At 34.4% G+C, this 23,822-nt stretch overlaps 1 protein-coding gene across 1 annotated transcript in view; it reads left to right on the top strand.

The window, feature by feature from the left end:
- The window catches only part of CDH19 (cadherin 19), a 72,528-nt gene that overhangs the window by 41,247 nt on the left and 7,459 nt on the right, over positions 1-23,822 (top strand). Inside the window, exon 8 of the mRNA XM_021686407.1 lies at positions 1,094-1,215. Within this exon, the coding sequence (XP_021542082.1) occupies positions 1,094-1,215 (122 nt within the window). The remainder of the gene's footprint in view (positions 1-1,093; positions 1,216-23,822) is intronic.

A 23,822-nucleotide genomic window follows, 5' to 3' on the forward strand; every position in this document is an offset into this window, starting at 1 on the left:
TTTGCCTCCTAATACCTTTGACAATGTCTGAAGCCAATTTTGATGGTCACAACTAGTATGGGGAATGCTATTGGCATTTAGTTACTGGAAGTTAGGGATGCTGCTAAGCATCCTACAGTGCACGGAAGAGCCTCCTGAAACAAAAAGAATTATCTAGTCCAAAATATCAATAGTGACGAGGTTGAAAAACTGGCATTGATCATTTGAATTTTCTCATCCATGAATTTCAGGTTTGTGATTATTTCCCCAAATTGTTTTTTTCATGTCAACTGTCAGAATTTGTAAACTAGAGCTATTAAAATTTCATCTTCTGATGCAAACATTTTTCCAGATCACTGGTATCTTCTTGTTGTTGTGGCTTTTTTTACTTGTTTTTTTTGGGGGGGGGGGTGTGGAGGGCAGCATTTTAAAATGTATTTAACCATAGCTTCCCATTTCTTCATAGTTTCTGTATTTCTTGGCTCACAAAAAAATCCTCCCAACTAAAATGTATACGTAAAACTTTACCTAGATTTGTTTATTTTATTTTAAAATTTATTTAGATCCTTAATCTCTGTTTTTATTTTTAAAAATTGTACCAAACAATGTCATCATTAGGAGCACTTATTGCTGGCTTCTTAAACTGCCCTTTCTACTTCAGCTATAACCTTAGACCAGCCATTTATCTGTAATTTGTGGAACTAAATTCGCAATGTTTTTATCAGCAAAGTTAGGGAGGATAATAATTCATTATTAAATGAATTAAATGCATTAATATACATATATCCAACAGTTGCTGGATTTTAGGAAGGTATCCCCGAACCTGACCATCTTTTTCATTACTTTTCCTCATCAGCTCTATCTGTAGTCTATAGCAAGGTAAAAGCACTTGATAAGTATTGGCTGAGTTGAATGTGTTGAGAACATTTTTTCCTAGGCTGTACTCTTGATAAATATATGATTGATATAGAGATTCTATACTCAGGTAGCTTTTATTCAAGGAAAAAAGAAATATGCCACAGAGTCTCTAATGCAATTTTCATGACCTTTTAATTGTCCCCCCTAAAGACAGCATTAACATTCTTTATTTTCATTCTGTTTATTCAATTTGCAGACAATGTGCAACAGATTTCTGCAGTTCCTGTGTATGTACAAGTTCTTAATGTTAATGATCATGCTCCCGAGTTCTCTGAATACTATGACACATATGTTTGTGAAAATGCAGGCTCTGGTCAGGTAAGGATCTGCAATAAATTGCTAACTAAACATTGCCATATATTATATATAATAACTTTTGCTATAATTCCTCTCATTTTGAAATGATAAAAATAAGCTTCTTTTAACTATATCAATTACTGCTTTTATGTTGTGAGTTCTGTATAATTTAAATTTCTTTTTAAAAAAATAAAATGTAAGCTTCAAGCTTTCCACTTTCAAATTCCTCAAATGTTTGAAACATCTGCTAACACTGGGTATTCATAGTAAATCTTTTATACTTTGCCAATACAATAAAGAAAAGTTCTTTTTTTGGCAATTCAATAGAATAAGTAATCACATTTCAGTTAATTTTTATTTTTTCATTCATCATGGCACAAGGAAACATAATATATAAACATAAACATGAAGAGAATGAGCTGGAATTTTTTCTATAGCTTATAACTACTGTATCAGACATATCAACATAAAAGAAACCTAATGTCAAATGAATTACTAGATATGTAGAGAATAGAGAGCAGACTTATTTTGAAACACATCACCATTACTTCACAATTAATTTTTCCCTTTCTTCCTTCATTCCTTCCCTCCCTCCCTCCTTTTCTTTCTTTCCTTCCTTTCTTTTCTTTTTCTTTCTTTCTTTCTTTCTCTTTCTTTCTTTCTTTCTTTCTTTCTTTCTTTCTTTCTTTCTTTCTTTCTTCCTTTCTTTCTTTCTTCATTTATTTTTACTTCACAATTTATTTCATACATTTTCTCTTGTGGAGCTCACTTTTTTCTTCTGTAAAATGTAAAGCTTAAAGTAGATTGTTCTTTGTTTTCAGTTCCAGTACATTAAAATTTTTCTTAGGTATCATTTGAAATCGTAGAAGCTTATTACATGTCATAAAACATTTTTAAAGATATATAAACTAGTTTTCAGAATACTGAATGTGTGTTATGTATGCGTGTATATATGTATATATAGGAATATATATATATTTACTATGAAATCAATTATTCTCAATAGAAGTGAATTTATCAATGAAGCTAGTTGAAGACAATTTGGATTTTACAAAAATGGAACTTCTAATTTTCTACCAATAAATAATAGTAGCCAACATTTTGCTTTATTTTCAAAGACTTACTATGGTAAGAAATAGGCATATTTTAAGAATGAAGTATACCTGGATTGTTATAGGATATTCAACTGTAACATAATGGGAATGATTAGTAGCTCTTAAAATGTCTTGTGAAATTTATTTGGCCGTATTTATTTCAGAAATAATTCTGAAATATTGCCTATAAGCATTTCCTAAGTTTAAAATAATAATAAAATTATAATAAATATACAAATGAATTTAAACTTAAGCAACTTAATTTGAATTGGTTAGGACCCAGGGTTTTTGATAAAGTAAAAGGTTAATATAAAACTTTCAGAGAATCTCCACCATGTGGCACTGCCCCCTAGATCTAAAACCAGATTAATTTAGAAGCCTATGGACAGACAATATGGTATAAAGGAATCACAAAAACAGAATGCAAATGACCTGCTACCCACAACTCCTATAGAAACTGGCTTTAAACATTTCTTTGAACTTGGAATTATAAATAGATTATATACTTAGAAATTTAACATATCTGATGTTCTCAAACTTTTCAAACATATCTGTCTATCTGATACATCAACAAATATAATAAGCTTAAAATTAAAATAATTTTGGAAATAAGTTATCTCACAATTTTCTAAATCTACATATTACATTACATATTTAAGATGACTTGTATTTTATAATTATTATAATTATATATAATATATATTATTATAATTATATAAACTATATAATTATAGTTATTAGAATTATATATGTCAAATTTAAATATTTTATACACTTTGCATAAACATGGATGTATTCCAAGTGCACCCCCCCACCCCTGCCGGATTAGACAACCTACTTCCAAACTTAAAAAAATAGGCTTAATTTACTATACACTTATTTTTATCAATGTCCTGGGTGGTAAGTCCACTTACCCAATAAAGTTGCATGTTCAATGTGTTCTTATCTGGGCTGAGATGGGCAGAAGATTTGGGAACCAGCACGTTTATATGAGAGACTTGAGACCAGCGCCCTGGCCCTATGTGGTAAACACGTCTAAGGACGCTGCTACCTCACTCTGTTGATTACATTGGAGCTTTTATTCTAACTCCTCAAGTTATTTATAACAACTCTAATTAATCATGTTTATAATAACCTTTTTCAACTTTTGTATCATGTGAAAAGATGGAAATCTACATTTCTAGTAGGAACTAGCTCCCTCCACTATTGATTGCTTTAGAATCCACTCAGATCTTTACTGACTCAGTGGATCATTCATTCTTTTCACAGATTCTGGCTCATAGGCAAGAACTCAGAGGTCAGTGCATTTGTAATATTGTGGAATACTCTCTTTTTTGAGAATGAGAATTTTTGTCCTACTTTCTGCTCACTAACAGTGACACCATGATCACAGGAGGCTTTGGGCATTAGGCAGAGATGAATTCACAGCAAAGGGCAGAGCAGATGACATTTCCTACAGCAGTTTTCTGACTTCATTGCTCAAAAACTTCAATGGATTTTCCAATACCAGCACAGAAAAGTACAAAACTAACAGCCTGGTATTTATCACTCTCTTTAATTTGGTCACAATTGTGTATATCTTGCTTTTATACACACACACACACACACACACACACACACATATATACACATACATATACACACATTGTATACATACACACACACACACACATATATATATATATATTATTTCCTATTCACACTCTGAATTGCTTGTCTTTCAAAATATAAATTAGTTTCTATAATTTGTTCATATCAACCCTTCTTCCTGAAATGCGCCTGTTGATTCCTATTGGAATTTTAACTACACTGCAAAACTGAACTCACATGCCACATAATCAAACTGTTTTAAACAAATATATATTCACATGGTCCCAGGCATGATTCTAGCAACATTATAAATATTAAATCAATTCTCAAAAATTCTCAAAAAAAAATTGTGAGGGAAATATATCATATGCCTCATTTTCCAGGTGAATAAACTGAGGCCCAGGGAAGTTGTTATTTCTTAAGTAAAGACAGAGAGATATTTTATCCCAAGTGCTGGCATCAGAATCCATGCATGTGACCATTATATTTTGTTGCCTCTCTATCCGTAGTTTGAATAGATCTTACATATTTTCGGAATGAGTCATTTCTAGTTTCACGTGTTTTCTAGATTCCAAGATAGTTGTGAACAATGAATGGGTTTATTTTTATATTCTTGACAACAGGCACTGTGGTTCCCAATAATAACTAGTTGAATAAATGAACAGAGTATGAAGACAGTAGTTCTTGAAGAGTATTTTTTCTATAATTCTCTAGCGATATACATGTGAAATTTTTAGCCTTGTAGGTGATATTTAAAATGTTGCAGTGTGATGAGATCCCTTAAAGAGAGAGCATGGATGGAGACAAGAATCAGTCTAAAGACTGAGACCCAGATACTCCAGTATTAGTGTTTGGGGGTCGAAAAACAGTAGGAAATAAAATTTGCAAGGAGCAAACCAGGAGAGTATGGTAACATAGAAACAAAACAAAACAAAACAAAACAAAAAAGTATTCCAAGGAGGAGGGGGTTATTATCTGTTTTATTTGCTGCTTACAGATCAGGTAAAAGTAGAAAAGAAAAGATCCTCTTGAATTTAACAATAAAGATTTTAAACTTACTAGAATATTTGTAGGTAATATTTGTAGTATATGTAATGTCACCCAGGAAGAAAATAAAAAGTGAGACTATGAAAGAACATAGGACAGAACCTTTGGGAATAGCATTATTTAAGGATTCGGTAAAGAAAGAGAAGCCTGCAGAGTAGACTGAGTAGGTGGGACCAGTACTGTAGGAGAGAAAGAAGAGTTTTGATGTGGACACACATGAATGCAACAGTTCTTGAGGAGGACGTGTCAATAGACTGAATTCCCACTATTCCAGGAAAGAAAAAAAAAAAAAATCATCCTCACGGTTTACCATATGGTCAAATTTACTCTTTAAAAATATGTAATTTTGTAAGTCATTCACAGCTATATAAATAAAATGACAGTGCAAAACAACTTGACTAAAATGTGGCAAAGAGAAATTGTACTGGGCACTTGTTAGGAATGGCAAGGAAGATGTTATTCAGATTATTGCAATAAAGGTAAGACCATTGCAATAGGGGAGACAAGTGAACTTAACTCTGCTGAAACAAAGTTCAGGAGAGTTTTTAAATGCTGGGCTGAGCTAGTGAAAAAGTACTGGAAAACACGTGTGGGGAGGGGGAGGTTGGTGTGATTAGGCCAGCTGTGTAACTGGCTCTTAGAGAAGTTAGGGTCCTACCCTCCCATAGACACTGCCTGATAGGGGTCCTATCTTGCTTGATGTCTACATGTCAAAAGGATGGTGTTCAGGCTTTTGAGAAAGACCATTCTGCCTCACAAAATTGAAAGAGTTTGGGAGATCTATCTACATTACAAAAGGGCAAAGAAAGAATTTGCCATGAGAAAATGTCTCTTGTAATTGGTCAGGGAAAATGGAGGTCAGGAGCTTCTAGTCCAGAAGAAACCTGTCTAAAATTGAGTCAGGCTAAGGGGAAAGGTATGGTCCTCTTTGTCAAATGTTAACAAAAATGTAAACCTGCCAAATACGTACTTGTCAGTATGTAACACTTTGAGAAGTTTAAAATATCCTTTACAGCTCATATTTTTGTTGAAGAAGGAATGGCTGTCTTCTTTGCTCCATGATTGCAAAGCATTTAATCTTTAGATTTATAAACAGCAAATAATAATCAATCTAGTTAAAAAGAAAAATCCTATTGCATTCCCTTCCTTCCGGTGACATTTAGATACATTCTGCCTTCAGCAGTTTTCCATTTGCAAGATAAATCAAGTAGATTTTGGTGCAAAACATTTATAAAAGATGAAAAAATACTGTCACATTTATTTTTAGCAAAACAGAACAGCCCAGATTCTTATCGCAAAATATCGTGTGATGAAGTCCTTCCTGTTGAGTGACTAAAAGGATGATTACTATATTTTTCCTTTATCCTTAAAATCATATTGTTCATTTGCTGATTCTTGATTTTGAGAATATTCATCTGTCTTATCTTCATCTGAAGACTCTATCTCAAACGTTTTTTTACATGATCAGTTTCACCATCATCTTGAGTCTATAGTGCTGGTTTCTGCTTTTGGTTTTCATCTTCTATTCACACACTACTGTGAAATTACTTCCTCTGTCATTTTTTTCCCTCTAGCATTATGAATGTAAAATGAAAAATCTTGAATTTTCAACTGTTTTTAAAGAAAAAATAGAATCAAACTAAAAAGATAGTGTATCAGTTTTTTAATATCTTTTTGAACGATGATGTAATACTTTAAGCAACACATTTAAAGAGAGGAAGAGGAGAATGATGCAGTGGGGAAGATTTATTTCATTATTATATCATCTTTCTAGGCCATTCATCTTACAAGTTTCATGTAAGTCTTTTAAAAGGACATTAGGAGATGTTTATGAGTAATGATGAAATGATTTGTAAGATGATAAAATAGCACAATGCTCAAGGCATAAAAAGGATCATACCACTAAGTTCCTAGAATGTATCCTAGATTTATAGAATGTGCCCATTCAGTAATTGAAGGAAAGATTAGTTTACTTATTTAATAATAAGTTAATATTTCCTTATCAGGAATACTTCGAAGAATAAAAAAAATGAAATAACAATCTTTAAAAATAGGTAGAACTGCTCAAAAAGAAACTCAAATATTAATTTTGATGCAACAAAATTTAAAGACATATTGAGAGTTGAACTTTGCTGAGGAAGAAAGATATCTATTGGATGTAGTGGCACGGAGTTTTTGTGTGACTTGCTCAGAGTTTACAAACAAAGCTCTAGGGAAATCTATGACATGCTATACTTTTTATAATTTTACAGATGTGTATATTATGCCTCGAAAAGTTTAGGTAACTCTTTCAACATCATATAGCTTATGAGGGAGCGAGGATTATAATTTGTATCTATCTCCAAGATGATGCTTATTTTAACTATGCCCTGATAATTATAAAGACTAGCCATCCTTAGATTATTTGCATAATACAAAAACAAATAGAAAAAGTTTTCTTTTTAATTTTTGTACTAATAAATTAATTACACCTACAATTTTAAGGGCAAAAATAAAAATGAAATCAATACAACTGAATTTCACCTCCTTTCTGGGAGATGCATAGCTCAAACGCAGAATAAATCACACTGGGTAGTGCTATTTCATAATCAGTGTCCTTTAAGGAGGAAGGCCACAAATCATCAAATAAGTCAAGGGACTCATAGATGTCACTATCAAATTTAGAAGTTTGTCCAAGGTCTATAAGTATCTGAAAAAAATGATACACCACTTGGCTACCTATAATGTTCCTCCATTCCAATCCAAGGGGAATCCAAAAATTCCCACTCACATTGCTACAGATGCTGTGATTTATGAATTGAAATCAGTGTACAGATTATTTGAGTGCTGCCAAGATATCCAACATTACCATAGATATTTTCTTCCTGACACATGGTGGGTGATGCCTTATTTAGTGGGTGAATGTTGAGGTTACCATAGCTCCTGGATTGTCATTGTTTGTACCATGTTTCCTCAGATGTTACATGTGGAATCAGATTGAGTTGGGCTGTAATTTCTGGTTTGAAATTTACTTGATAGGCTTCCTTCAAGTACAGTTGAAACCAAGCACCTAATGTCAATATATACCTCCCAGAGTGACATTAAAAACTTTCAGAAGTACTCTTAATCTCTTACTCATTCCTAAAACTTAGATAGTAATGTGTGAACATTACAGCCTAATAGAATAAGCTCTCAAAAAATATTTGCTTTAAAAGATAATAAAGCATATCTTGTGTAACTGAAATGGTTTTTATGCGGACAACATAAATATTTTTAATTTAATGGTGCCTATAAGCAAAACATTAAGAGCATTCTGTTTAGACATTCAGAGGAAATGCATTTTACTCTATTTAAAAATAAGGAATAAATAGTCTATTAATAAAATAAGAAAGCGGCTACACCATCAAAACACAAATTGGGAAATATACATGTCACATAGTATGAATTCTTGACTAAACCAAGGAAAGATGCAGAAACAGCATATACTTCTCCAGATAAACAGAAAATTTGGGTATGTAAGCAGAGAGGAAAGAATCTCTTCTCTGGACTGAAGAATGAGAAGTGAATGCAATGTAGAGAAATGAGGAACCTTCGATGATGCACCTCCTGGCCTGAGATACCCCCAAATAAATTGCTAAAATGAAAAAATAATCTAGAAAATGTTAGAGTAGGGAATATAAAACTTCATAATAGCAAAACCTGAGGGAGCCTTTGTGCCAAGGAAGATGGAATTTGGTGTGAATTTGTTTATATTAAACATCCCAAAGTGAAGGTCCTTCTTTCTTCTCCTACATTCTCTCCTTCCCCACAACACTCTACAAAGGAATAGGCCTCTCTGATGCTCAAAAAACATGGCACCATATAGTTTAAGGCATGCATACATGTGCTTATCCACACGTACATACTCATACACAAATAGAAACAAAAGAAAAAAATGTAAGCAATCTACATCACAAAAAGAATTGTAAATGGAAAGAATGGTAAGAAAAATAGATCTTCAGACATTCGTATCAGTGTCTGTGTACTTTAGACATGACCTATTAGTCTTTGATTGCTTTCATCATTTCTGGTACAGCAATATGTTCTAGGCTTTGCCACTTATTAATTTACTGCTTTCTGGCTTCACATTCATCCTTCAGTACCTCCTTAAAAAGTACCTGTTCCGTGATAATTTGATAATGGATTGGCTCCTTTAGAGCATTTCTCTTATTGTGAATACAGTGTTGAGCCTTGTCAAAGGAAGGCATGGAATGAACATTGAAGAAGGAAAAGGTCTTCTCTTCCTGGTCCTGTGTGTAGCATGCTTATTTTTGCCTTTCTCATCCTGCAGAGTTGGTCAGTGTGAAGATGTATGTGGTGCTTTATCCAGCCACAGGTGTAGCCCCAAACGTCCCAAAGGTACATTCCCTCAGCAACCATACAGCTCCGTCCCAGTGCTGGTGAGGTCTTGCAGCCTTCCTGGTATGGATGCTGTGAGCATCAGGCTTTGTACCTCCAGTGGCCTCCCAACTCAGTCTGCACTTCTGTCCACCCACATACTTGCACCTTGGAGGATTGTTCTCCTTGGCTGGAGAATGTGGACTAGCTCTGACCCAGGCAACCCAGTGAACTCCTTTGTCCTGAAAACAAGATGCTGCAACCACACATTCTCCAAGGAGATCTAAAGCTTGACTTGGGGAGAGGGCTTCCCTTCCACATCTGTGTCTTTGGATAATTTCACTGAACTCCCGAGTACTCTTTGGAGTTCTCACTACATCTTTATAGTTACTCTCCTATTATAGCTTAATAATTCTTAATATTAATATTCTGCCTTTTAAATAATTGTGTGCTTCCTGTCCCTCAATTAGACCCAGACTGATACATAAGCTCATCTTCTATATTTTCTGCCTCAGATTTGGAAGCAGTCATTTTCCTAACATTTTGTGATATTTTAGTGGAATATTGCAGAAAATACAGATGGAATGGTCAGTAAATAAAATTGGGATACCAATCCCAGAAAACCAAGAAAAATCCTGCTTTCTCTTTCTCTCTTGCTCTCATTTTATAGCTTTCCTGTTCTCTCTTTTATTTTCAATAATGTGGAAGACCACTCTAAGGGTACCTCCAACACAGTTTGTTATTTCTTGTTTATTTTCTTCAATTATTTATAATTAATATACATTAGAGAAACATGGATATGATTTTTTTTCAGAAGGTTTTCTTTAATTAGAAATACAAGTATTCAAAGGTAAATAATTTTTCCTCAAATTGCAAATGATAATCCCACTCATCATTAACTAGTTGGGCTACTTCTGTCATGTGTGTTGCATGTGCGCATCAATACACATACATATGTGTACAACTATGCAAAGTTATGGCAAATAATGCATTTTTAAACCAAATATTTTAAATTTCTAATAGAGACATAAATCCTAGGAGTAGTACAGAACTCTCTAACCTTAAATATGATTGAATTAATATGGACAGTATTTAAAGGTAACAATACCAAAAAGAGGGGGAAAAAAAAAAAACTATCCTAAACATTAGAAGCTGTCATAGTAGACAGAATGCAAAAGCGAATTGTACAAAAAATACAATGCTTGTAAGCACTGTCAAATTTAGTAAATCTTTTCAGTTGCATACAAATCAAAACTACAAAGAGATACCACCTCACACCTGTCAGAATGACTAAAACTAACAACACAGGAAACAACAGGTGTTGGTGAGGATGTGGAGAAAGGGGAACCCTCTTACACTATAGGTGGGAATGCAAACTACTGCAGCCACTGTGGAAAATAGTATGGAGGTTCCTCAAAAAAGTTAAAAATAGAGCTATCCTACAGCCCAGCAATTGCACTACTAGGTATTTACCCAAAGGATACAAAAACACTGATTCAAAGGGGCACATGCACCCTGATGTTTATCGCAGCATGATTAACAAGAGCCAAAATATGGAAGAACCCAAATGTTCATCCACTGATGAATGAATAAAGAAGATGTGGTAGGGGCCCCTGGGTGGCTCAGTCAGTTAAGCTTCCAACTCTTGATTTTGGCTCAGGTCATGATCTCAGTGTCCTGAGATCCAATCCTGTATTAGGCTCTGTGCTGGATGTGGAGCCTGCTTGAGACTCTCTCTCCCTCTTCCCTTCCTCCCTCCCTCCCTCTCAAAAAAAACAAAGTGGTGGTATATAATGGAATATTAGCCATCAAAAAGAATGACATCTTGCCATTTGTAATGACATGGATGGAGACAGAATGTATTATGCTAAGCAATACAAGTCAGAGAAAGACAAGCACCCACCATATGATTTCACTCATATCTGGAATTTAAGAAATAAAACAATGAACATAGAGGAAGGGAGAAAAAAGAGAGGGAAGTAAACCATAAGAGACTTAACTATAGAGAACCAACTGAGGATGGAAGGAGAGAGGGGGGCAGAGGATCAGCTAAAAGAGTGATAGGTATTAAGGAGGGCACTTGTTGGGATGAGCACTGGGTGTTAAAAGTAAGTGATGAATCACTAAATTCTACTCCTGAAACCAATATTACACTATATGTTAAATAACTAAAATTTGAATAAAAACTTGAAACAAACAAAAAAATCTTTTCAATTACAAATAGCTATATTCATATACTCTATACCTTTTTGCTTTATCGGTAAATTTTAATTAAAAATAAAGACAAAAGATAGATGGGGAAATAGCTACTGCAAAAACCTGAAAAAGTCATTCTGTTATTAACATACAGTAGTACTTGCTGTTTGATGAGAAATCATCTTGTTAACAGCTGGTTCCTTGGTATTGATGTAGTAAGTGATCTTTCAGAAATAGTATGAGAGAGCTTGCCAATGAAGAAGTATTTAAGTGCTTTGTATCCATTACAGATGACATCTTAATTATTTCTTAATGTGAATGTTTTCTGTAGTATATATTTATCCTATTGAGTTTACCCAAATCATTTTCTATAATATGCTTTCCTAAAAATTAGCATAATTTTTATTTTTTATCAAGAAACCACATTCTATTAGTCTTTTAAAATATAATATTTACTACTAATATTCTTATGGAGTGGGTATTTTTAATAAATTGATTTATAGAAAACATCTTTAATAAATTATTTATGGGTATGTAACAAAGTGGGGCACCTAGGTGGCTCAGTCGTTAAGCATCTGCCTTCGGCTCAGGTCATGATCCCAGGGTCCTGGTCTCAAGCCCCACATCAGGCTCCCTGCTCAGTGGGAAGCCTGCTTCTCCCTCTCCCCCTCCCTCTGCTTGTGTTCCCTCTCTCGCTGTGTCTCTCTCTGTCAAATAAATAAATAAAATCTTTAAATTAAAAAAAAGAAATACTAACAAAGTAAATGTGTCAAAATGAGTATAAAATAAAATGTGAGCATGTAGAATATCTTAATTTAGGAATAACAACCAAAGTAAAGGGTGCTTGGGGATGCCAATTACCTAATAAAGCACCTTAAACTGAATGAAAAGAAAAGCAGTCTTTGAAATTGGCTCCTAGATTATTAGAACAACCAGATTAATGAGTCTTGAAGTCACACAATTTGAGGCAATTAGTTTCGGACAATCGATGTTATTCTCTAAAAGCAACATTCTCCCTCATTACCTTCATTTTAGCATCAAGATGATCAGATTTTCAAAATTCGTATTTGCAAATAATTAGGGCAAGACACTTCGAATTGTGAAACTTGTTTTTTAAAGCTTGTGATGTGACTATGTGTGTGAGACTTTATAAGATTGTCCATGAGCTATGCTGGTTTACTTTTTATAATATAAATCTATGAATAAATGGGGAGGCCAAAAGTATAGCATTTTAAAACAATTTAAAATTTTCCAAATGCATTTCAATAAAGATCTGTATGTCTTAAAACAATGTCCTATTATATACAATATTTTTTATTGGTTTAGATAGAATTTTGCTTGTTTCTTCCCAAAATGATAATTTCTTTTCTTTTTTTTTCAAAATAGTAATTTCTTAATGACAAATTTATTTGGGGATATTGGGCGCTGCTTGAATGCATTAGAATATTAGAAATCTATGGGGTGCCAGGGTGGCTCAGTTGGTTAAGTGTCTGCCTTCGGCTCAGGTCTGATCCCTGGGTCCTAGGATATAGCCCTGCATCACGCTCTCTGCTCAGTGGGGAGCTTGCTTCTCCCTCTCCCTCTGCCTGCAGCTCTGCCTACTTGTGCTCTCTCTCTCTCTCTCTCTCTCTGTCAAATAAATAAAATCTTAAAAAACAAAACAAAACAAAAAAAAAACCAAACCCTCCCAGCAGTTTCCTATTGGGATGCCTGGGTGGCTCAGTTTGTTAAGCATCTGCCTTCCGCTCAGGTCATGATCCCATGCTCATGGGATCGAGTCCTGCATCGGATTTCTTGCTCTGAGGGGAACCTCCTTCTCCCTCTGCGTGCTGCTCGCCCTGCTTGTGCTCTCTCTCTCTCTCTCTGACAAATAAACAAAACCTAAAAAAATAGAATATTAGAAAGCTAAACAATAAGTCATTTTTTTCCAGCTAATTATCATTCTTGGCCCCAAAGTGACCAGAGTCAAGGAAAGATAGGTATTTATTAATTCAGTCTACTCTCTCTCTCTTTTTTTTTGAGTGATGTTATCAACTAAACTTCTAATTTAGTCTTAAGCAATACAAAGCACACAGCTTTCCAGTGATAACTGAATGTATCTGTGTGAATGTGATGAATTTACCTCTTTACCATTTGAGAAAAATTGACAGAATAGGAAAATAATTTTTGTCCCCTTTATTATTCTTCAAATGTTCTCCTTGTTTTTTTATATGTTTATTTTGTCCCAGTTTTTAGAGACACAAGGGGTCCTTTAGAGAGGATTGCAACAAACATTTGTTTTCTGGTATTAATTTGGGGGCATTGTATGGGTTAATTGGTATTCTTTATTATTGTCAAAAAATCACATATGTAGAAAACCATGAGTTTTAATTCAAATATAGTTCCCCTCATTTAGGAATGAAACATCAAAAACAACAATAAACAGCAATAACAGAAAAATTGGTATAGTTACAAGAGAATTTTACTATCACCCACACTTCCCAAATTAGATGATGATCTAACCACACTGAATACCAATCTCCTCATTTGAAAAAGAAGGATTTTTTTGCCCTATCTTATAAGGATTTAATAAAGAGGGGCGCCTGGGTGGCTCAGTCATTAAGTGTCTGCCTTCGGCTCAAGTCATGATCCCAGGGTCCTGGGATCGAGTCCCGTGTCGGGCTCCCTGCTCAGTCAGGAGCCTGCTTCTCCATCTCCCACTCCCCCTGCTTGTGTTCCCTCTCTCTCTGTCTCTCTCTCTGTGTCAAATAAATAAATAAAATCTTTAAAAAAAAAGGATTTAGTAAAGATAAAATTCTATTAAGTGAGAAAATGGGTAGAATTGGCCTTTGTTGAAAGTTAATTTTGTTACTGTTAAAATTAACAGTTAAGAGTAATCTTACAAATTCTTAACATGGGGCTCATTCCCTTCTAAAGGGATTCTAAATGAGCTACAAGGTGTGTATGTACTTGACGTTGCGCAGAAACAAAACTCTCATGCAGATAAGGGTGGAAACATTAATATTTTTTATCCCATGCTTAAAGGAATCCATTACTTATAAAATAAAAATTAAAAAGTTACAAACTTCAATATAAACATTAATTTCAAAACTGTTATTTGTAGTATAAGAAAAATGGTAACTGTGAGTATGTAAATCAAAAAAAAGAAATAATAATTAGATCAATAGTAGTAAAATACTCATTTTATAATAAAATATTTGTGTGTTCTAATAAATTTGAAAATCTGGATGACATTAAGAGTACTGCAGAGCAAATGCAAAGATACATATAAATTCTCTAGTCTTTTCAGCAAATTTTGCTGGAGCAATTGGATATTCATAGGGAAGAAATAGAAAACGCCACCTAAAGCTCATACCTTATACAAAAGTTATTTCAAAATGTATCATAGACTTATACATAAACTTAAAACTGTAAAACTTTTAGAAGTAAACGCAGGAGAAAAACCTATTCTCTGTGACTAGACAGAGTTCTTAGATATATCATGAAAGGCCCAATCCATAACAAAAAGAAGGTATTAATTTGACTTTATAAAAATTTAAAAATGTGTAAATCCCTGTTAAAAGGATTAAAGAAACGCCTACAGGGTGGAAGAAAATATTTGAAAACCAAAGATTACTCAAAGGATTTGTATCTGGAATTTACAAAGAACTCTTAAAACTCAACAGTAACACAATAAATAATCCAGTTATAAAATGGGCAAAAGACATGACAAGACATTTCACTGAGAGGTTATACAGAAAACAAAAATGCACATGAAAAGATGTTGAACATCATTAGTTATTTGGACAATGAAGTTTAAAATTACAATGAGCTATTACTACACACCTATCAGAATGGTTAGAAAACACCACCCATAGACATCATCAAATGCTGGGAGGAGAGGAGGTGGAAATAAAAAATGAATAATAATTTGACAGTTTATTATAAAACTAAATATATACTTATTGTACAACCTAAGAATCATCGTTTGGGTAGGGTGTTGCACACATGTCAGAGAAATACTTATATCCACATAAAAATATTCATGGCAACTTTATTCATAATAGCCAAAAACAAAATAATCCACATGTCAGTCACCAGAGGAATGATTAAATAAAGAGTTGATACATCCATAAAATGGAATACCACCTGGCCATAAAAGGAACAGATTATCTATACATGCATAGCACAATGAATCTCAAAGGCATTATGTTTCGTGAAAACAGCAACACCCTAAACCTTACATGCTCTATGATTCCATTTATAGTAAATCCTCTAAAAGTCAAAACCGTAGGAGACGGAGAAGGAATTAGTGGTTGCCAAGGAACAAGGGAAGGAGTGGGGACTAAGTGTGGCAAGAAAGAGTAGTATGAAGGAGTTCATACATGTGGTGACAAAACTCTTCTGTATTCTGATTGGATGTAAAGACACTAGTCTTTACATGAGATCAAACTGTTTGAGTTACACACACACACACACACACACACGTGGATGTAAGAACAAGTGAAAACTGAATAAATTATATTATCTATTTAACAGTATTTTATACCCATTTCCATTTCTGCAAATTGATATTGTAGTACAGTTATGTCAGATGTAACCATTGGCTTAGCTGAAAGAAGTATTTAAAATGCTCTTTGCACTGTTTTTGAAATTTTCTGAGAATCTACAGTTATTTCAAAGTAAAAGTTCAAAATTATTTGCTGGAATAAAAGATAATAAAATGCAAAAGAAATGGCATAAGAAAAATAAGAATAGAGATTCAAAGAAAAATCACTAATATTACTGAGAATATCTTAGGCCAAGAAATTAAAATTATTACTGACTACTAATCCCCATGCTATATAAACTTTCCCAAAGCATTCGAAACAAAGGGGGGGGGCTCCTCAAATTACTTTAAGTGGCTTTACTCATAGAAAAGTGATAAAATTAAACACCTGCAAACATCAACACAAAAAGATTATTAAGAATATGGCTGTAAGCATTATATGTAAATTATAATTAAAAACAATTTATGAAGCTACTAAATGGTGATGTACAGAACGGAAAGAAAATTGTCTTTAAGGAGAAAAACAAAACAGTATTTTAAAATCTATTAATATTTTCCATTATGTCAATATCTCAAGGAACAAAAAGATACACATAAACTTTTCATTTGGTGATGCTAAGAAGCCCTTTGACAAAATTAAAACTTAAATTCAGGGTAACAAATGAACCAAGATAAAATGCAGCCATAATAAATATAGTAAGAATAAAATGATAATGCTAGCACTCGATTCAATAGTCAAAATCTCGCTTAATACTGAAACACGTGTGGTAGCCTACTTTAAAACAATGATGAGGAAGAAATCTCTGCTTTCACACTACCACTTCATCATAGTCTTCTGAAGCTCAGGTCCATACAGTGATATGTGAAATACACATAAAAAAGTTACTGATAGGGGCGCCTGGGTGGCTCAGTTGGTTAAGCGACTGCCTTCGGCTCAGGTCATGATCCTGGAGTCCCGGGATCGAGTCCCACATCGGTCTCCCTGCTCGGCGGGAAGTCTGCTTCTCCCTCTGACCCTCTTCCCTCTCGTGCTCTCTGTCTCTCATACTCTCTTTCTCAAATAAATAAATAAAATCTTTAAAAATAAAAAAAATTTTAAAATTTAAAAAAAAAGTTACCGATAAGAAGGATATTTAGTCGAGAAAATGAGATCTAGTGCCGAGCTGCCAAATAAATATGATGGAATTTTAAATTTTCCTGGAGTCACATTTAAAAATATAAAAAATGGAGAGTTGGTGTTCAACAGGTATAAAGTTCCAGTTATGCAAGATGAGTAAGTGCTAGCAATCTGCTGCAACACACAGTGCCTAGAGTTAACAATGTGGCATTGTGCACTTAAAATCTTGTTAAGAGGGTAGATCTCATGTTAAATGTTCTTAAGTTTAAAATTTTTTTTAAAAAAGCAGAATTAATTTAATGCATATCTACACAATATATACAAAATACTATCATTTTCACATGTAATAAATTGAAAATCAGTAAGGAAATATTTTGTTTTCTCATACTGTTAAGATCAATCTTTAAAAAAAAAGATTATTTATTTATGTGAGAGAGAGAGAGCACAAGTAGTGGGGGAGGCAGAGGGAGGGTAACTTCAGGCAGACCTTCCCCCTAAGCTCGGAGCCTCAGGTGAGGCTCCACGTGGGGATCAATCTCGTGACCTCAGCGGAAACCAAGAGTCCAGCACTTAACCAACTGAGCCACCCAGACGCCCCATTGTGAAGGTCATTCTTGATCTTATTTCCCACAGGCTTAATTGCTGGGCAGGATGACAAATTAAAAAGTGTCTATCTGCTTCGGATAGGTAATACATTCATCATAGAAAATCAAAATGCCAGAATAATTGCACTCCATTCTGGAGAAAATCATGCACTTCCTTAATGATCTACATGGATAAACAGAATTTTTGTTTTTGTTCTTAGTGTGTAAATGCCCAGGGTGGGGAGGAGAGGAGGGAGAGAGTGCTCAGTGGTTTGCAGAATGAATATAATGAATGAGCTGACATCAGGGCAATTTGCCTTTCCTGTTTGGTGGAAATAGTTCTAATTTTTCAAACTAATGATTCCCATTATCTTAACTGTTACCAAATATCTTTTCCAGAAGTAAAGTATAATATCAGCGATTTTTAGATTCTTTCATAACAATATTCTAATGTAAAGACATTTACATTGTCTCCATGTAAAAATTTTCTGTTGCCTAAATTTCCATGGTCCCATGTTATAATCTGGTTTTCTTCTCACCTCGTTTCTCTCTTGTGTCCTGTCCTTTTAATTTTTTTTTTTTCAAAATTACTCTTTGCTTTCAGTCGCACCTATGTCTTAATTAAAGTTCATATTCAAATGACTTCTGGATCTTTATGCCAGTTTTTTCTCCTGTATTTCAAGGTGTATGCCCAATTAACTAGAGATTTTTATCTATATACCCTAAGGTTACACCAAATTGTCTTCCAAGCCTGCCCCATTTTTTTTGTTTTTTTTCAACATCCCTTGCAAAATTACTGCAACTCACCAAGTTATGCAGGAAGGATGTGTGGACATAATCTTTAATTCATTCTACTCTTGTATTCTTCATATCCAATCAATCACTAATTCTCTTGGTTCCGTCCCCTAAGTACCCCTGTAATAGGTCAATTTTACTCTATCCTCACTCTTGAGACCCTACCAGGGACTCAACACATCTTCTGGAGTGAACCATGAACAGTTCTGCTGAAGGACGCTCCTATAAAATCAAACTTCTCATTATCCAGTCTCACGGCCCTCACGCAGGGATACACCCACAGTTATTGCTCATTAGTTATTTTTATCAGTTAAGTCTGAAGGCATGTAGACAATTTCCATGGCCGTCCATTTTTAGTGGTGGGACAGTAGTCCAAAGAATATATTGTGTGTCATCTTAGAAATGGTGAAATGTTACTTTGACGATAACAACTTTCCCTGTGGGAAATTTGGAGCCTGGGAAACGATGTCTTCACCTGAGAGCATGTTGTTACCATCTTTAGTTTATGTAAACACTTCAGCAACTTCCATATAATTTCTCATTAAAAAGAACTCACATTCTGTAACTGTGATTGTTGTTGTCTTTATAGATCACTTCAGGAGGTTTTGAGTACAAACTGCTCTCCTGGATTGTGGCAACAGCTTGTTCACTAGGTTCCCTATTTCCACATTCACACTAAGGATGTCTTCAGAATGAACATTCTAAAATGCAGATTTTTCCCAATCATTTGGATTATGGGATCCTAAATAAAAAATAAAATCATGTTTTTTCCAATTTAGAACTTGTGAGTGGACCTCAGTATAAAGTACAAACTCTGTAATATGCCCTTCTAGAACATTCGTGATATCATCACTGCTCACCTCTGAAGTATAATCTAATTTTTTTTTAGATGCCAGGTCCTCTGACCCCCAAATATTGGGTGTTTTAGTCTGCACTTTTCTTCTTTACTTTAGGTATTATGTCCCTCTACTCCACTATAATGTCAACAGTGGTGATGGAGACGCTTGGTCCTGGCCCTCTTTCACCCCCAGGGCCTGAGATGGCTTGGGGTGCTCCAAATACCAATGAAATATTTGCTGAATGGATACCTTTGGGATATTAGTCAGATAATTTTATAATTTATTTTTTTCATTTATATATGCTGATTTTATATGAATTTTATAAGATTTGTTTTAAAAATTAATTTAACAAAAGAAATGAAATATATACTGAGATAAAACTTTAAGTAAGTAAAATTTTTAACTGAATATAAGTAGATATTTGTAAGTAAATGGCAAAACATTACGTATCTATGACACTTAAATACATATAATTTGGTTAAAAAAGTCTTTTTGGAAACAGAGTATCTATGCTTCTGTCCAGACCATGATATTAAAATATCATGAGCTTCTTAACATTTTTCTCCTAATAACGTGCTAAACAAAGAAAGAAAACAGAGACTATAGACTAAATTTTCTTGTTAGCTCTACTTTGATTATTGTATTAATTAATACTTTGACCTTTTGACCAGATATTCAACAGCCTTTTTGAATCCTTTATTTTATCTAAGCAAGTCTAATTTTGTATCATTTCTTCAGTGGAGTGGTACAAAAAGTGACAGTCTTCTTCAAATTTGTTGACAATATTTCTTGACAATGGGAGAAATAATTCACATCTGTAGCTTGATGCAAAGTACAAATACCTAGAATAACTACATAAGCAAGCAATTTAGATGAAATTTTAAAAATCCTCCCATGTATTCATTTATTGCAATTCTCACTTTTTGTTTAACGTGTTTCTATTGAAAGAAATTGTTAAACACATTCAGAAGGGGCGCCTGGGTGGCTCAGTTGGTTAAGCACTGCCTTCGGCTCAGGTCATGATCCTGGAGTCCCTGGATCGAGTCCCGCATCGGGCTGCCTGCTCGGCAGGGAGTCTGCTTCTCCCTCCCCCGCTCCTCCCTCTTGTGCTCTTTCTGTCTCTCACTCTCTCTCTCAAATAAATAAATAAAATCTTTAAAAAAAAATTTTTAAAAAAACAAAAAAAAACACATTCAGAGGAATTGATAACTTATATCAATTAATACTCAATACCTGTACACTGATTTATAGTTCATATTTCAATTTATAGTTTGTAATCTTATTCAAAAATGTATTCCTCAACTAATACTGGAGGTAGATTTCATTGATATGTACTGTTCAGGTAAAGAAACAGACTCAAAATGTATTACCTGTTTGCTCCAAAACATCGCCAAACGCAAGGGAAGCAAGGGCAAAAATGAACTACTGGGACTTCATCAAGATAAAAAGCTTTTGCAAAGCAAAGGAAACAGTCAACAAAACCAAAAGACAACCGACAGAATGGGAGAAGATATTTGCAAATGACATATCAGATAAAGGGCCAGTATCCAAAATCTATAAAGAACTTCTTAAACTCAAAACCGAAAGAACAAATGATCCAATCAAGAAATGGGCAGAAGACATGAACAGACATTTTTCCAAAGAAGACATCCAAATGGCCAACAGACACATGAAAAAGTGCTCAACATCGCTTGGCATCAGGGAAATCCAAATCAAAACCTCAATGAGATATTACCTCACACCAGTCAGAATGGCTAAAATTAACAAGTCAGGAAAGGACAGATGTTGGCAGTGAGGCGGAGAAAGGGGAACCTACGCTGTTGGTGGGAATGCAAGCTGGTGCAGCCACTCTGGAAAACAGTGTGGAGGTTCCTCAAAAAGTTGAAAATAGAGCTGCCATATGACCCAGCAATTGCACTACTGGGTATTTACCCCAAAGATACAAATGAAGGGATCCAAAGGGGTACGTGCACACCAATGTTTATAGCAGCAATGTCCACAATAGTCAAACTATGGAAAGAGCCAAGATGTCCATCGACAGATGAATGGATGAAGAAGATGTGGTATATATATACAATGGAATATTACACAGCCATCAAAAGGAATGAAATCTTGCCATTTGCAACGACGTGGATGGAACTGGAGGGTGTTATGCTGAGGGAAATAAGTCAATCAGAGAAAGACATGTGTCATATGTTCTCACTGATATGAGGAATTCTTAATCTCAGGAAACAAACTGAGGGTTGCTGGAGTGGTGGGGGGGGGGGGGGGATGGGGTGGCTGGGTGATAGACATTGGGGAGGGTATGTGCTGTGGTGAGCGCTGTGAATTGTGCAAGACTGTTGAATCACAGATCTGTACCTCTGAAACAAATAATGCATTATATGTTAAAAAAAAAAAAGAAGATAGCAGGAGGGGAAGAATGAAGAGGGGGAAATCGGAGGGGGAGATGAATCATGAGAGACAATGGACTCTGAAAAACAAACTGAGGGTTCTAGAGGGGAGGGGGGTGGGAGGATGGGTTAGCCTGGTGATGGGTATTAAAGAGGGTATGTTCTGCATGGAGCACTGGGTGATATACGCAAACAATGAATCATGGAACACTACATCAAAAACTAATGATATAATGTATGGTGATTAATATAACAAAAAAAAACCTAATGATGTGATGTGTGGTGATTAACATAACATAATAATAAAAAAATTAAAAAAATAAAATAAATCCATCTATTATATTAGAATTAAAAAAAAATGTATTACCTGTTTGCTCCAAATCCACATGATACTTGCTTCTTTGCCTAGCTATCAAAGAAATTGCATGTTTTTTTAAAGATTTTTTTATTATTATTTATTTATTTGAGAGAGAGAGAGAGATTGAGCATGAGATGGGGGGAGAGTCAGAGGGAGAAGCAGGCTCCCCGCTGAGCAGGGACCCCGATGCGGGACTGGATCCCCGGACTCCAGGATCATGACCTGAGCCAAAGACAGCCACTTAACTGACTGATCCACCCAGGTGCCCCAAATTGCATGTTTAATAAAGGTCAGACCTATATTTTGTGTGAAAATGAATGTTGTAGTGATTTTTTTTTATCAACATAATAATCTAAGAATGACATTTTAGTAAGCTGGCCCATGTGTGCCTCTTTTTTTTAGAAAAAAAAGTCAGTGCAAAGTAATTGATGGACACGAAATGATTATCTTTTTTCCCATGATTATCTTTAAAGTCAATTACTGTTTGTAGTTCCATAAAATGATTAAGTTGAAACTTATGAAACTGCCAATGTTTAACTCTCTTTGACTTAAAAAAATGAAAATTTCATGTATTTCTATGTAATAACATATGATCTCTCTGCATTCTTGGTTTTCACATGGTATTCTTTTATCTGGATCACACTTTCCCCATTAATTCATATTTTTTGCTCAAGTATTAGCTCATTTGCTCAGTTTGGAAAATCATTTCTTTTTCCTAAATATTATACTCAGATTATTTTCTTCTTTTTTTCCCCAACCATTATTTTTGGTCTATATCCCTTCTATGACAATTATATTATTTATTTCTCTGTATGTCTGTCTTTTATGAGACTTGGTTTTGTTTGCTTCTTGCATACCACCTCCATTACAGTATATTTTTGTATGCAAACTTTATGAACAAGAACAGGTCTAGGTCTTGAACAATGTGCCTGGGAGGAATAGAAAGTTGTTGCCAGGGGCTTGAGGCTGGGCGATATGGGGAAAGGTTGGTAAAAGAATATAACTTTCAGTTATAAGATGAATAAAGTCTAAGGATCTAATGTATAACATGGTGACTATAGCTAATACTCTTTGTATAAATTTGCTAAGACAGTAGAACTTTTAAAAATGATAAATATGCAAGGTGATAGCTATGGTAATTAATTACCAGGAGAGAATCTTTTCACAGTGTATATGTGTTTCAAATCATTATGATGTACATTTTAAACATTTATCAATTTTATTTTTCTCAATAAATCTGAAGAAAATTGCTCTGGGGGCCACACGTACTACTCATTTCATACTGGTAGCATCAGCTTGCATTCAAATTCTGACCCAGCCATTTTACTTATCCAAGATACTTAGGTGACTTGAACCTTAATCTAAGTAAATATAAAATGGGGACAATAATGGGATTTATTGCATAGGATAATTGTGAAGATTGGCTATGACAATACGTAGAAGTGGTTATTTTTAGATTTTCTAGGCTGTCACAATATATTTCCATTATAGATTTTAAAGTGTCATAAATGGAATATCACATGTATTGGTTCAGAAAAAAACTGGACAGAATTCTACTGAGGACAAAGGGGAATTTAAAAATTTGAGCTCTCAGAATTTGTCATAATATAACCATCCATGTTTGTCTACTTTGTCTACCCTTTGCTTTTGATTTGCCTTTGCTCCTCTCATCAATGTGTATGACAGTGATGGGCCCCAGGCAAGTAGATGTAAGGAAATAGTTTAGAAATC

This window comes from Neomonachus schauinslandi, chromosome 14, assembly GCF_002201575.2.
Source record: "Neomonachus schauinslandi chromosome 14, ASM220157v2, whole genome shotgun sequence".
In the NCBI taxonomy this organism is placed as follows: Eukaryota; Metazoa; Chordata; class Mammalia; order Carnivora; family Phocidae; genus Neomonachus; species Neomonachus schauinslandi.